Here is a 15578-nt window from a genome sequence, read left to right as displayed (position 1 = left end):
ATATACATTTTTAGTTTTAATGATATATATAGTCATATAGTGTTTCATTGTTTAAATTTTCATAAATTCTACTAATAACATAATGAATACTTAGGGAACATGACTAAGTTTTGTCCCATTGGTCATTTAGTTGCAGACATTGGACTCTTAGAAATAAACATGGATGATGAATTCACACTATTTAGCTCAATCAGCACAATTTCATTGGACTCCAATCTACTTGCATTTTTACCATTCCTCACAATATAACAAAATCAAAATTCAAGAATTAAAAATAATTTAATAAATAAATGAGTGAAATATGGTGCTAGGTTGACAAATAAATTAAAATTTGGGTTCGTATACTTTTCTTCTATCTATATCTATGATCTAGTTAAAGAATGAAATCCTGATAGCAAAAATTAATTGAGCACCGGGAAGACACGATCCAGCTTGTGTTTGAGCAAGGCCCGGGTCAATTGTAAGGAAAAATTGGTCCTTAGGGCTTCCTCAGGGCAGATGCTGCACCCATTACAATTGCTAGGACAAGGCCAAGACCAGCACCAACAGATGCCCCCACAGCAGCAGAATTCAATGAATTTGCCTTTGCTCGAGCATCTCTACTTGCTTCAATTGACATTGCTTCTTCTCGTGCCAACTCCATCGTAAGCCTATCTCTTGCAAATTCCTGAGGTCAAATCATTAATAAGTAATCCAATTTGTTAGTGTGAACTTTTATACAAAAATAAATCAGACTGTGCAATGAAAAACATGACCACAAGTTGTGCACCAACAAACAGCAATGAGTATGTATGATTAATGTTGGAAGAAATCCAATATCGATAGTGACGTGACCAAAATAATGTGTACTAGTGGAGAACAGCCCATCCTTATCACACAAACAGATTTTCTCAAGTTTGGTTAGGTCCCAAACCCAAATTCTAAAATAATTAGAAATTATCATATTGATGATTGCTTTATCTATCAGGCAGTGATCAAACTCAGCTGTAAATATTTAATCCTGAAAAAGTTCAGTCATTGAGATGAAAAAGTATATTGGAGATCCCACATTTACTATCATTATGACCAAATTAGTATATATAAGCGAAGAACAATTCTCCCCATACAGGTTAGTTTTGTGAAATTGTATTAGATCTCAACAAAGTTTCACTACCTGAAACATGGGATCTTGAGTATAACAAATTGAACTTCTAACCCAATAGAACTGCTTGTTTAGCAATAACTCAGAAATTTTATCATCTTCTTGATGTAGAATGTCTAAAGAGGGAGCCTAATAACTAAACTTCTATTTAACCAGATTTCCATCTTTTATCTTGAGTGAAGTATCTAAAGAACTGCGTCATTACAAGATTCACCACACACACATTGTTTAGTGGAAGAACCTCACTGGAAAAAGGCACCACACACCCTTAACTGCAAAAGCAAGGGCCATCATAACATCAGGAGTAGAATCTGAAGATGCTTTACACTCGTTTGGAAGTCAAATTTTCAGTTTTCACTATGCAGAAAACAGAGAACGGAACTGTCGCAATTCAGGTTACCCAAGAAAAAAAAAGTGGACTCCAAGGTTATGGTTTTGGTAAAAAGAAATGGGTAGAAATCTACTCTGATGCCAAACATACGTCAATGGCTTGAGCCAACACGAAAGTTCTTCTGGGATGGGCTGCATAAGTACCTCAACGAGGATACCTCATCATAAAAAAAATGTATATTTATACAGGTAACTATTGATTATATCACTCATAAGAAGACAGGTAATTTATCTCCTATGATAAAATGCTGTCATGGTAACCTTTTTTTGCAAGCAACTTTTCCTGATTTCAGAGAAAAAAAAACTTTAAAATTATCTTTGAAGGGCTTTAACCCTAACAATTTCTAGAAAACTTGTCTAATTATCATAATTGGTTTTATATTTTTAATTATAAATCATTTTCTTAAAAAATACAAAAAAACAAATGGCTAACTCTACATGAATATATTAACTACCAATATATTTTAGTGTAGCTGATGGGCTCAAAACACAAGGGAGTAGATGGTATTAAAAAGCACTGGAAATCTTAAGCAAAGTACATGAGCACATACTTCCAGCAAAAGGATGACCTCTAAAGGTCCCAATCTATTATAGCTCAAACTTTAACATTACATAATGCCGCCAAGGATGGAAAAAATGTAAGGGGGCCAAAAATTTCACACATAGTAAAAGAGGTGTGAAGATGGAAGTTGGAGCTTTAAACTTAAAACACTTGAAGTGAAAAGATAATTTTTTTATAAAATTACAGGGTGCAAAATTAAAAGTGGATGTTAAAAAGAAAAAAAATAAAGGTATAAGTAAATGTCATATAGGATAAGAATCCCTTTGAGTGAAAATATGCACCTTTCCATTTAAGTCAACTAGTCAATTTCTTTTCCAGTGATAATTTGACAAGTGATTGGTAACACCATTATTTGACACCTCTTACACCGAAATTGGTACTAATGTAATGTTAATCTATGTCTACGACACTAGATACACGCCTTTCAAAATCAAACCACAAAAGTTTGTAAGTAAATAAGTAATATATCATCATAATCCACATCAAGGTTTACATGAGTTGACTTTTTCCTCTTATAGTATTCTTAGTCAATGTTAGAGAACTGGAATATTTGAGCATCGCTTACCAAAATATAGTAAGCTGGATCTACTGCTTAGTTGGTTTTTTTTGTTTATAAAATATAGTTTGAAAGAATTAGAGATGTATTATGTGAAAGAGCTTCAACAATATGTTGGTCATGAACTCTATATAGAGCAAAAATATAAGAAAAATTCAAATATTAGTATTATCTTAATCTTAGAAACAAACTAATAGCTTCCTAAATTTAGATTATAAAACCCGTATCTTTCTCTTTCTCTGAACAATATATTAAAATTTGAAACATACCAAAAACTCCTAAAAACTAATTTAATCCACTTCAAATTAAAAATATTTAGGCAAATATTTTCAACATGCACCAAATGAGTTCAATTTTTTAGTATAGACTTGTACTACTTAATAACACTCAGAGGAGGATCAATGTTATGGCTTATGCAACCTATAAAAAGGAATTCAATATAAATAATCTAAATAGTTGAGATACTTACCTAATAACTAACCGTTATATCTATACAAATACTACAACTACATCAAGACCCAAATACCCTCTATCTTGGGTGCACCCTACCTGAGCAATTATTAACTAGTCTATAGAGCTTTCCTAATTGTTCCTTATTTGCAACGGTTAACAATTGACTCTTCTATACTTTTAAGCTTTTAGTTGAAAGATCTGAAATAAAGCTTATTTTATATATGCTATTTATTGAACTTAATTTTGAAGAGTGGGGACAATATCAAATATTCTTTGGCAATCAAAGCTTTTCAAATATGTCAATGACAATGACCAACTACGCTAAAAAATTTCAGCATTTAGTGAAAGCTCAAGAATGAATATTATAAAAGCATGTAACGTACCATTCTATGATGATAATATTTAGATCAAAAGCCACAATAGAAGTGCTAGAAACATATCCTCTAATATCCTTTATTATTGATTGAAATTCATAATGAGTCTTGTCAAATAGCAAAGGGGAATCTCAATAAATTTTAATTAATAATAAAGTCTGTTATTCTAATAACCATAATCACAGTTTGAAGTGAAATATAAGCTAAAGAAAATTATGTAGTAGTAAAAATATTCAAAAAACACAAGATTTGATATACTAAAGATTTTCCCACCTGAAAGGAAGACTCCTCGCGACTTCGGAGAATTTGGTGAATTTGCTGACAAAGAGAATTTACTCCTTCTACTGGAAAAACAATCTCCCTTTTAAGGAAAGGCTTCCTAATGAAGTTAATAGGAGCAAATATAAACTTTTCAGCACCCACCCTTTTAGTAGAATTTGTATTGATTGCGTCCAAAGAAATAGAAGCCCCAACAAATCCAGGCATAACATATGGACAAGAATTTAAAACTTCAGCCGTGCTAGGTGATGCTTGGTATGCTGTCAAAGCAGCCTCAATTGCTGCCTTTTGATGGTGTGCACTAACAGCAAATTTATTTGTGATTGCAAGAACCCAAGGAATTCCAAGAGTTTTAGCTTCATCCAAGAAAAGTGACAGGACTGGCCTTTGTTGATTATCATTTGAATTACTACATCGGGGTATGCTATGGGATAAGTTATGAACAAAAACAATCAAATCTGTCTTTTGACTTAGATCACGTATTCCAAGCCATAGTTTATCCCTGAAGCGAGAAGTTTCCACATTTAGTTCCTGCAAAACAATTTAAAAAAAAACTGTTTACTTTCAATCTAACATGAACAGAAAGCTACTAGTGTTCATGGCCAATCTCTTACAAGCAATCATAAATATGCACCTCAAATGTTTGCTTAACTTCAGTATTTGACACCACTCGGTTATAACAATATTTTTCTACAAAATTAAACTGAGAAGAATCTATATCCAGCTCAAGTAGTTATGTATTAAGAACACTAAAAATAGTGAGTTTGCACACTGTGTTGACTAAAATGTTAATCAGAATTCATTGAAACATGAAACATATAATACACGTAATAGGTTGATAACAACACCATTACCCTCCTGAATATAAAAAAAAAACGTTCTAGGATTGCTTCAACACTTTGGCATTCATAAAAATAACACAGACCATTGCCATAAAGTAGAAAACAAATATAGAATGAAACTAGTACAAGCAACAGACATTCAGCTGGTTAACATTAGGTTGCTTGACCTATAGAGCAGGCAACTTCAGAAATGAAGAACATCCTTGTTTTTTTCTATGAATAATAATAATCTGACAAATAAAAATAATGGAAAATGGAAAACCTGCATATTTATTCCATTGGAGTCACAATAGCACAAACCATCAGCAATAACTTCTCTCACAACCTCTGAAACTGCATCATCATTGGCAGCAGTATTTGGTTTACATTTATTCAAGACAGCCCTTAAAAGGGTAGTTTTACCAGCTCCCTGCACATAGCAAACTCATGTAGGTCATTAGACAGATAATAAAAGGAGTTAAATGATCTGCCCCTAAGAAAAATTGCCTATACCTCTAACCCAATTAATCGTACTCTGCGGGTCCTCACATGAACTTCTTTGGAAACAGTTGTAAAGTCACTGGTGCAAAATATTACAAAGTTGTTTAAACTTTCTGGACGGATGAATTTATCCTTGTCAACAGGTGCTGAACTACTTGCAGTCTCAGAGTCAACAGAAGTAAAAGCAGGCATCAATGAGTCTAACACAGTTTGATGTTTTGGTGGACTTCTTAGCGGAGGACCAACTAATATTCTCAACCTCTGTATCTCAGGCTGGATTCCTTGATTTGAAGAATAGTTTGGCGGAGAAGGAAATGATTCAACTGTAGTTGAACACCTAATGAACATTAAATAAATGTCACACACCTCTAGACGTATTGAAGTTATTTTGCAGAAATAATATGTAATGAGAAACAACAGGAAAGGGGTGACGTTTAGCATATTTTAATTACTATGTTGAATTACATAGCAAATATATTAGTTTTGTTCCATCCTAGGTCACTAATAAAGCAATCTAGATTATAAACATTGTGTTTGGTAGAGAGGAGAGAAATAAGTAAGATGGAAATGAGATGAGAAATAAGAAGCGAAAGTATTTGGTTCAAGACAAAATAGAGAAGAGATGGAAAGAGACATAGATACAAGAAATAGGTGACAAATAGTACAATGGGTCCCACCATTTTCTAAAATTATTTCTTTCCTCTTTCATTCCTACCAAACATCCTATTTTATTTTCATCTTCACCCATCTACACAACCAAACAAAGGCTTTCAGATCAATAGGAAAAGCAAAACTGCTCTAATATAATAAAACAAGGTCATTGACAGCTCCAGAAACCACCTATACTCAAGCATCCATAATATATATGGTTACATATGTAACCAAAGCTTTACATGAACCAATTGGACTAGAGAGATGATATTGGAAAACTTTGATATAGTTTGTTCGTGCAGAGGAACAGGATGGAAGGGAATGGAACGTCCTCCAACCCATTGAAATCCAATCCCCAGGATTTGTAATGATAATGAGTATCTTGAAATTTCATGAATCTACTTCCCAGCCCATTTTTATTATGAATCACTTAATTCAGAAACTTTTTTACATAGCCTGTAAAATGTATGTTTAACTTTTTTCCCCTGTAATATTATAGGCCCCAGCAAATAACAGCTGCACTTGGCCTTGGAAAAACTGCTTTTCTGAACACAAATTAATCATCTCCAACAAAAAGATTAAACACATTCAGATAAGATACGTAAATTTTCAATTCAAACTATGACATGGACAGTTCAGAAGAGTGCTCATAAAAACATAACTTTAAAACACTACTAGAAAAATGAGACATTATGCACTTTAACAAAAAAAATAAGATGCTTTCATGCACTAAACCAAAAATATATTAGCAATCACAACAATCAATGGAGATGGAGTAACAAGACAGATGCTACTAATAACAAATATGTCAAAGAAATATTAAATACTGTTAGGAGGATTTAAGGGTTAGCATTAGGTTATTGAACTTTAAGAGTGCATGGGATTTGTTAGGAACATTGAGAAAGATAGTTAAAGCTAATTAAAGTCCAGGAAAGAGAGAGAATAATGGAAAAAATTGGAATATGCCCTTTACTGTGAAAGAAAGCATAAGAACCATACAAAAGAGCAATCTCCTTTCACACTGGGATAAAGCCCAGTCCAAACCCTCCAATTACACACGATTCCTCTATTACACTTTAGAGAGTTCACTTGTAAATTAGCTCTAACTGTCTGCTAACTACCCCAAGACAGAAAGCTAACAAACAGTCTAGTTACAATTATTGACCTTTTTCTTCCTATTGTGAACTCGCAAGACCTTTGCCTCTGGTGGTGATTTATTTGCTTGACAAACATGATTGGGTCAAGCCTGGGATATTGTACTAAATAGTTAATCCTGTTATTTATGACTCTCTCATACTTGTTTTATATGGTACAACAAACTTACTGCACCAGCAAGAGAATGCCAGATGAGATTGTTCTTATGGGTCCAAACCATGTAAAACTCCATTGAAGCAGGTACGAATCTTACAATAGATCTCCTTGAGCAAGTAGGGTTGATTGTGGGCCAGTGACAATCTTTCAATTAAAATTACTAAGCTTATTTTAAATCAGAGAAATTTAGATAAGAAATAGAAAAAATCCTATTTACTGTAGTATAGATGCTGTATACAATGACAGGCCGTCCTGTTTAATATGTTCAAAATCCATGAATATATGCTAGCTAATGTATTCTTTTGTTTCGTTCACAAATCACCAAGTGATATCTTGAAAACCATGATATTTTCTGGTACTTTAACGGTTTGTATTTCTGACCGTTATAATATAACTACTAATTCTTTCTCTGCCTATGGCCTACTCCTGTTTCCACCCACCACAAATCTAAACAGATCCAATTAGTCTTGAGAAATTTTATCAAAAGAAAACTAAACCAATAAGTAGTGATGTTTCATGGGGTAATGACAATACCAGTTACCATTCACTTGAGCATGAACCAGTGTACATAAATGCAACCCAAAACCAGCAATATCAACTTTCAGAGGTTCTCCATTTTTTGCTCCTAGTCCATCATTCCATCCTAAAGGAACAATTGAGGTTGCAGTTCGAATAACAGGGGACTCAACTATGTGACCAAGCTCCACAGTGCCAGCAGCTGCAAACCCAAGCCATTGCTTCAGATGAGGAAACTGATCAATCCCAGAGAAAGCTGAGGAATCATCATTCATGTAAAGGTCATAGATTCTGCAACCCAGAAAGGAAAAGAAGTATTATTCCTCTATGAAACACCAATTAATGTAGAAAAGCATTATTAAAAACTTCAAACAATAATTAGCCCATTAGATGGAATTCAAGAAGCTTAGAGGACATATCCTCGGAAATATTTACAGTAGATAAGATGATTTGGGCATGAATCTTGAGATGACGTAAGTATATGATCATTTAGGTGTGCAATAATTTTGGAAACTATGTAAACCCAATTCTATTAGCGTAACCTGATGAGACAGATGGTTACCTCTGAAATCGAGATCGATATGATTTCATTGAATGTGATTGAAGTCTTTCCCTCAATTCAGTAATCACAGATCTGACCTGAAAATGTCTTTGCCAAACGAAAACAAAATGAGAGAACTTACACTACCATATTCATAAATATAAAGTTGGAAGATAAACCCTAAGCCTAAAATGGGACACTGGAACTATATCAAAGATTGATAAGCAATGAAGAAAAGCTCATACCGATGTCAACTTTGAGTACTCTGCACCTGATAGAGACTCTACAGCAGAATTTCCCAATAAATAAAGCTGTCTTACATGAAACAAGTTCCAATGAGTCCAAAATTAATTAAAAGAAACAAAAAATTGGAAATAAAATGTATATTAATTGAGGAAAAACACAAGATATGGGATCATTTTACTCCTTTGCTTTTGGTCCTGTACATTAAAAATTGATTTTGCATTGTCAAGTGCATACAATTTAAAGCCTGGTTGATATTGATTATAGAATCCAATGCCTTAATCATTAGGTTTTCCTAAAACACTAACCTTCAAACCACTGTAAAATAGTGGCTTTAGCAGACAAAAGGCAGCAAGAAAAGATAACAGAAGATGAAGGTAAGAAGAGAACAGAAGGGAAAGAAAGAAGCAAAAATTGGGAGAAACAAACAACATTCAGGACAACGAATCAGAAGACTGAAACAAAAAACGAAGTTCTTGAGATCAAGAATGAGACTGATAGAGATGGATCATTTTTGGGAGGAAAAGAGGAGGCAAAAAATTGAGGGAAGCCTTATGTTTGATACAAGGAAAACCAGGGACCAATGGCAACAATGGAGGTTTTGGGTAGTACCACCAGCCCACCAAAGGGCAATGAGGTGAAGGATATTAATAATTATTAGCTAAAACCATGTGGAGTAGTGCAGATTGCAAAGGGAGCCATGGGATCTTAGTAAAATTTAAGAGCCACTGATGCTCTGTTTCAAGGCCAAAAATACCATAGGAAACTCAACGGAGGACTAACGGAGTACAGGAGTATTCATATGTTTATGTTCGACCCAGGAGGACTGGAAGATATTCTTGTACTAAAGGGTGGAATTGGGTTAGTGAACATGCTTCAATCAACTGAACAACAATTTCAAAAGCCATAAGCTGTTTACCTCGAGGACCAGGTGAAGGTTTAGGGGGAACTATCCACATGGGGAATATTGACAGTTCTGTTATCTATAAAAAAAATAAGTCAGTTGATTACAATAATTATGAAGATGGGAGGAGAGGATGATCGAGTTAGTTGGTGAGAATTAATTTTCGGTGGGAGAGACCAGGCTCTCAAATTACTGGTAGTTCATTCAGTCACTCTTGTGGATTTTGCTCTTGTCCATTCTGCCATCATACTCGTTCAGATTGGCAATTAAGGATTTGGTAAAGAAGATCTAATCTCATTCTAGTTTCTGATCTAGTTTTTTTTTTATCTTATAGGACAAATCAACCAATCCTTTGCATGCAAGCACAAAAAAAAAATAACATGCAAAAGCAGTACACCATGAAAAAGCAAGAAAGTAAAAACATATATAGAATCTATGGTGACTGCAAAAGAAAACTGAATCAAATCAAATACCTGTCCAAATGGCACATATGAAGGCAAATAAGGCCCTCTTCGCCACTTTTTCTCATCTCCAGTCATCACATTGTTCTTTGTATCTGTTTTCCCATTCATTGGAACCTCTGATGAATGTTTATCAGCTTCAGGTAAAGGCTTGAGTGATATGCCATCAGAACCCTCTTGTATTTCAAGCAACTGCGGTGCAACTACTTCCTCCTCAATCAAAGTATTTGCAAGAGAATCAGGCAGTGAATTTCTCTCATCAGAACTGATCCCTCTTTCTCTGCCTGTACTAAATTGTCTCCGTAGACCTTCCAAAGGAACTAGCCTTGAGAGTCGCCAGAACGATTTCTGCACAGGCCCTACCCCCAAAACCAACTGCTCTGTGTCCTTCTCTTTTGACTTCCCTAACCCTTGCTCGTGTTTTCTCAATAATGAGCTGTTAGTTTCATTTTCAGAAGGTCCTGGCTGAGTCTGAGCATTATAATGGTGAAAATAAGCAGGAGATAAAATACGGGGAACCAAATCTTCCGGAATACAGTAACTCTTAAAATAATGCTGCCAACCTTTTCTATTAACATAGCTGCAAAGAAAAGCAAAAAAAAAATAAGAAATAAACAATTAATATTCTAGTTTTGCAGGTTTGAAAAAGAACAAGCAGCTAACCAATTTAGAAATTGAGAAAAAAAGTACAGGGAAAACATACTCCTTCAAAGCAGCATTTCCAACAGGAGGTTGAGAAAATGTAATGCATTTGATAGAGACATTTTCATTTTCCTTTGATGAAGATGAAGATGAAGCAGCAATTACTCTCAAAATGGCAAGAGTAGCTAATGCAGCTACCTGTGTAGAATACAAGGAACTTCGCACATGTAATTTGTTCAAACAATAATGAAGCAATGCTTTAAATTCCAAAATGGATGAATCAAACTCACTGCTCCACCAAGTGAATGACCACATAGAACAAGCTTGCGTTTCTTCTTTTGAGCAAGCCTATATAATTCTAAAGCAGGTATTCCTTTAGCACGAGCCATGAAACCCTGAGATGTAATATAAATTATGAAGGAAATTCTTGAAATCCGACACATAAATATTTACACAAGTAATATTGCTATAAACTAAAATATCCAGAAACCAAGGTTGCAATTTTACTGTTGAATAAGATCCTAAGATTATATAGAGTTTAACAGTTGAAAAATTATAAAGCAGAATAGATAAGAAAACCATAGAATTTAAACTATTATAAATTTACCATATAAAGAAGCAACAATCTATAAGAATGACAAAATAGTTAAATTAATCTACAGGCTCCTTTACATTTTGAAAATTTTCAATCAAGTCGTTACAGTTATGTATCAGGTCCCTAAAGATTCAAAATACTACTACTACTGATAATAATAATAATAATAATAATAATAATAATAATAATAATAATAAGCAGACTGGATTTAAGGAACTCATTAAAAAAGTTTATGAAACTATGGGATCCAGTCAACCTTTTAAACTATGAGCCCATTTAAAAATCTCCAGGTATAAGAGTCTGCAAGTTAATTTAATAAAAATATATATTATATTGGATAACAGTCATTTACCCTATGAGCTGCAGGTTTGTATTTCTTATTCGGTTTCTTAGACCTCGACTGTAGAGGATTCCACATATAGTCTTTTCCACTATGGTTTTCATCATTGTCAGATTCAGCTGATGCATCTTTTTCAGATTCCTCTACAGCATCATCATGAAAGATGGCACCTTGAAGTATATTTGCATCAGCAATTACATCCCTTTCATCAAAATAGAAACAGGTAAAGATTCTTGAAATTAAAATGAATTTTGAAGGCTCACACATAGAATCGTATGAAACAACTCACTTGTACTGCTTTGTTCCTATAAAGGAAGCAAATAAAGTGTCTCCTGCCTCTGCCAACAAATACCTTCAACAACATAATAACCAAATAAGTATGACACAACAACAGCAATAACAACCAAGTCTTATTCCACTAGTTGGGTTCAACTACATGGATCAAACAATTTAAAAATGTTCTATCATAGATCATGTATTCATGTCTATGGAGTATTGACAAATTGTTGACCTCTTAATCTTCCATAATAGTTTGATAATAGTTTTTCTCAGTCTCTCTTTACCACTAGAGTTGCTAATCTCCATCTGATCTATTTGAATTATTGTAGATCTTCTCCACACATGCCTACGAAAAGCATATAAGATGAGCTTCTACCATCTTCCCCAAAATACTGCCCCAACTTCTTCTCAAATGTATCTGATCCTATTCCTATCTTGTACGACTAGTGTAGTACATGCCTTCATACAATGCAACATTCTCATTCCAGCTACATTGAGTTTATTCTCTTGTCTATTATTTTTCTTAATCATGAGCAACATCTTTCTGTTATGAATAACAGCCAAATCCCTCCTCTATTTCATCCACTGCATAAGTCAAATAAAAGAACCCTAAGGAAGACAGTCCAGCAAATTTGAACCCAACACTAAATAAACTTTTAGAGCCTAAGAGAAGAAGCATAGACAAAATACTTCAATGCACAATTCTATTTTGAGAGAGAATGCAGCAATCTAAGTAGTTACCAATAAGGTAAGTGAAATTAGTAATTATTTCTTCTGGCAATTTGAACTCTCAAGAAATTCACAAGCTAAGTTGTAAAAAAACACTAAAAATAACAATCCAAAGCCATTACATTAAAAAACAATTATTAAAAATGATGATCACTACCAATTAATGTGAACAAATCCAAATAGCCTATTCTTTACCCCCAAAATACAATCCAAATATATTTTAGAATGGATGAGAACAATAACAAAAGATAAAAGCCTCCTAATATAAAAATATATAATGGCATATTGGAATTATGCAAATAATATAAGATTAGAAGAAGGATTAAATTCTATAAAGAATGAATGAACACCTATGAGGAACATGATCCGATGATGGTTGCACCCTCTCCAAAGCAACAACTTGTCCACCAAAATCTGCCTTAAACTTATTTACAGCTCGAATCATCTCAGCAGCAGGTCTCTGTGATATAATAAGTCAGAAATAACAAGGAGTAATAAGTTAACCAACTACCAAATATTCATGCAAAAACTCTCCCAAGAAAATTGTATTAGTTACAATGTTGCTATAAGCACTTGACAGAAACCACAAACACCCCAGACAGAAAAACTACGTACAGTTCTATACATGTTTGTCTTGTTCTTCAATTAGAATTAATTTAATCCCAATAATATGCATAATCCCATAATTTAAACATTTTTCCGCACATTACCAAGGTAAAACTCCAATTCTAATTGAAAAACAACATATACACAACTGTACGTAAGTTTTGTCCAAACTCAAATAGGATAAAACTTGCAAGCACTTCTCTATGTATTGTTCTCCAATTAGAATTAAAGATTTTTCTCAATAATACCCACAGATCTTTACAACAAAACCTTCTTCACGTACTAACAACGTGAAACTCAAATTCTAACTAGAAATATGCACAGGCAACCGTATGCAAGGTTTGTCCTATCTCAAAAACCTTGACAATGCCGTCGATATCACAGTCACATGCCATTCTTTAACTAACAAACTAAGATATCCAAACAAATTTAGAGTTCCACCTCGGTAATTCACTTAAAAAAAACATTTCATCAAACGTCAAACTTCAAAATCGATTGAAAAACAACACCGCGAGTACAGTAAGAACAAATTGAAGTACACATTGCTGCTCTCAAATCAGAATTATGTACACCGCAATCCAAACAAACATTTTACGATTCTTATTTTAATTTTGAGAAGCGTGATAAATTGAAGCGAGGAAAGTGACCTTGTAGACGCACTCGGAGAGGACCATGCAGCAGAGGAGGTCCTGCAAATCGGAGACGGAGTCCGCCTTGAGTGCGCGGCAGAGCGTGGTGAGGCGGTTGTACTCCTCCTGGATCCGCTTCTTGTGCTCGCGGTGGGAGGCCCACGGCCACTTCATCCGCCACTGGAGTGGGCCCCACGACACCTTGTCCTTGAGGCCTAACAGCCTCGCCCGCTGGTCCTTGATCCATGGCTCCACGCGGCTCTGTATGAACTCCATAACTGCCCTAACCAAACTCACTCCAAGAACAGTCACAACAACGCGTTGCGTTTTGCGTTGCGTTGTGTGGTGTGGGAGGGAACTACAAGAACCAAATGGGCTATGCAAAACTCTACTATTATTGGTTGAAATCAATTCTTTCACAATTTATATCAAAGTAATAAAAAATTAAGGAATCATAAAATTTGGGACACATTATCCAGCTTAAAAATTACTTTAATTTGTTTCAACTTATAATTAATTATTGACTTAAACACGTAAAAAATATTAAACCTGTATTTTTACCAAAAATTTAACTAAAACTCGAATACGTTGATATAATTATTGAAATATCTTTATAGAATATAAATTGATGAAAACTTTATTTTATAAATTGTTAGATAAGGTTGAATTAATCTTGTATAGGAGTAATTTAAAATTTATTATAGTGAAAATTTGTTTGTCTTATCGACAACTAATATATAAGTGAGGATACAAATCTCATCTTATAGAAAATGTAATTGTATGAGATTGTGTTAGACTTAAAAACTATTTTTAAATAATGATTTTATTTATAGTAATTAATTAACTAATCACCTAAAATTAAAGAAAATAGTTAGACTAGAATATAAGAATGTTTTTGTTTCTATACTAATTGACAGTCAGCATATTTTTAATTTATACTATTTTATTCTAAACATAGTTAATATAAAAAGTAATATGAATTGGATCTTCTAAAAAATAAAAAATATTATTTTGAAGTTATGTTTGATAATAAAAAGATAATGTCCTGAAAATAATATAAGTTTTAATAGGTTTTGGAATTATGTTAATAATAATGGGAGAGAATAAGATGTGATTGTGTTGATTTGATTTGACGTGGGAAAAAAGAAAAGGAATAAGTGAGGGAATATCCACTCTTCATAATAAAAATGAAGAAAATTGGAAGAAATGTTTCACAAATCTGATGAGAATATTCGAGTTCAGAATTTGTGAATCTTTTACAATGAACTGTGTATCTAATTAATTGATGTGATTAATAGATAATTGTATCCAATTGATGTGTATAAAAAGTAATATTTATTATAAGAAGAAGTTGTTAAGTTAGGATAATAAATGTCTGTGAAAATAAATTGGGATCTACATAAAAAGACAATATCAAAGTTAAGGTCATAAAAACAATACATTACACAAAACATGTCAAAGCTAATAAACTACAACAAGATATGTATTCTTGGATTTTATATCTCTGAATAGAGTTACAACTAATTTTTCAATGTAGTGTATGTATGAAGAAGTTATAAAGAAAAGAAAATTATATATTTAAGTTTAAGCAGTCAAAAACTTAATTTTTTAAATATTTAGTTGTTTTTAATTTATGTTTAGATATGTCTAAGAAGAAAGCTTAATCTTACTTTAAGATTGGGTGAATGACCTAAGTTTGAAGATACTTGACTACAAAAAATAATGATTTTTTTTATAAAAGTTTTCATGTTTTACAAATTGAAACCACAAATTTGAGATTTCAATGTAAATTTTGAAAGACGAGTTACAAATTTATGATTCAATTTCGGAATGATAGATTGAAAAAATTGGGGAACAAATTTTCAATCTAGAGAACGCTGATTTCAGATGGATTTTGGTTCCATTTCATAACTTTCAAGATTTCGATTTCGACATGGTTTGGATTTCAATTTCACAACTTTTACACTTTCAATTTGGATTCTCGATTTCTCAAACAAACAAGACTAAACGTTTGAATGTTTCAGACAATGAAACAAGACAAACTCGTGTATTTG

At 33.2% G+C, this 15578-nt stretch overlaps 1 protein-coding gene across 6 annotated transcripts; it reads right to left on the bottom strand.

Annotated features, from left to right (window-relative positions):
* Window positions 1–260: 260 nt before the first annotated feature.
* LOC137818488 (lipase class 3 family protein) lies at window positions 261–13916 on the bottom strand. 6 transcript variants are annotated; one of them, XR_016516328.1, is made up of 15 exons: window positions 13543–13914; window positions 12640–12749; window positions 11571–11633; window positions 11294–11483; window positions 10637–10741; window positions 10408–10544; window positions 9717–10284; window positions 8342–8407; window positions 8118–8204; window positions 7574–7846; window positions 5090–5414; window positions 4860–5006; window positions 3900–4286; window positions 3750–3820; window positions 261–667 (listed from the first exon to the last, which is right to left on the bottom strand). XR_016516328.1 is itself a non-coding variant. In XM_068621944.2 (14 exons), the coding sequence occupies exons 1-14, from the start codon at window positions 13798–13800 to the stop codon at window positions 479–481; spliced, it is 3045 nt and encodes a 1014-aa protein (XP_068478045.1). In that variant the 5' UTR covers window positions 13801–13916; the 3' UTR covers window positions 261–478. The 6 variants fall into 6 exon arrangements, 3 of the variants coding, with proteins under 3 accessions (XP_068478045.1, XP_090152635.1, XP_090152636.1); XR_011082079.2 differs by having other exon boundaries at window positions 8118–8194; XM_068621944.2 differs by having other exon boundaries at window positions 3750–4286; window positions 8118–8194; window positions 13543–13916.
* Window positions 13917–15578: the final 1662 nt, after the last annotated feature.

Source organism: Phaseolus vulgaris, chromosome 10, assembly GCF_051622355.1.
Source record: "Phaseolus vulgaris cultivar YP4 chromosome 10, ASM5162235v1, whole genome shotgun sequence".
Lineage (NCBI taxonomy): Eukaryota > Viridiplantae > Streptophyta > Magnoliopsida > Fabales > Fabaceae > Phaseolus > Phaseolus vulgaris.
Note: the sequence above shows the minus strand (reverse complement) of the source record. Positions and strands in the feature narration are given on the sequence as shown.

Bases quoted from the DNA above. Each gene is read 5' to 3' on its own strand.
- LOC137818488 (XM_068621944.2), bottom strand. From the start codon at position 13,800: ATGGAGTTCATACAGAGCCGCGTGGAGCCATGGATCAAGGACCAGCGG. The intron at 10,545-10,636 runs GTGAGTTTGATT...TATTCTACACAG, and splicing joins GTCATTCACTTGGTGGAGCA to GTAGCTGCATTAGCTACTCT. The intron at 5,007-5,089 runs GTATAGGCAATT...TGCTATGTGCAG, and splicing joins TACGATTAATTGGGTTAGAG to GGAGCTGGTAAAACTACCCT.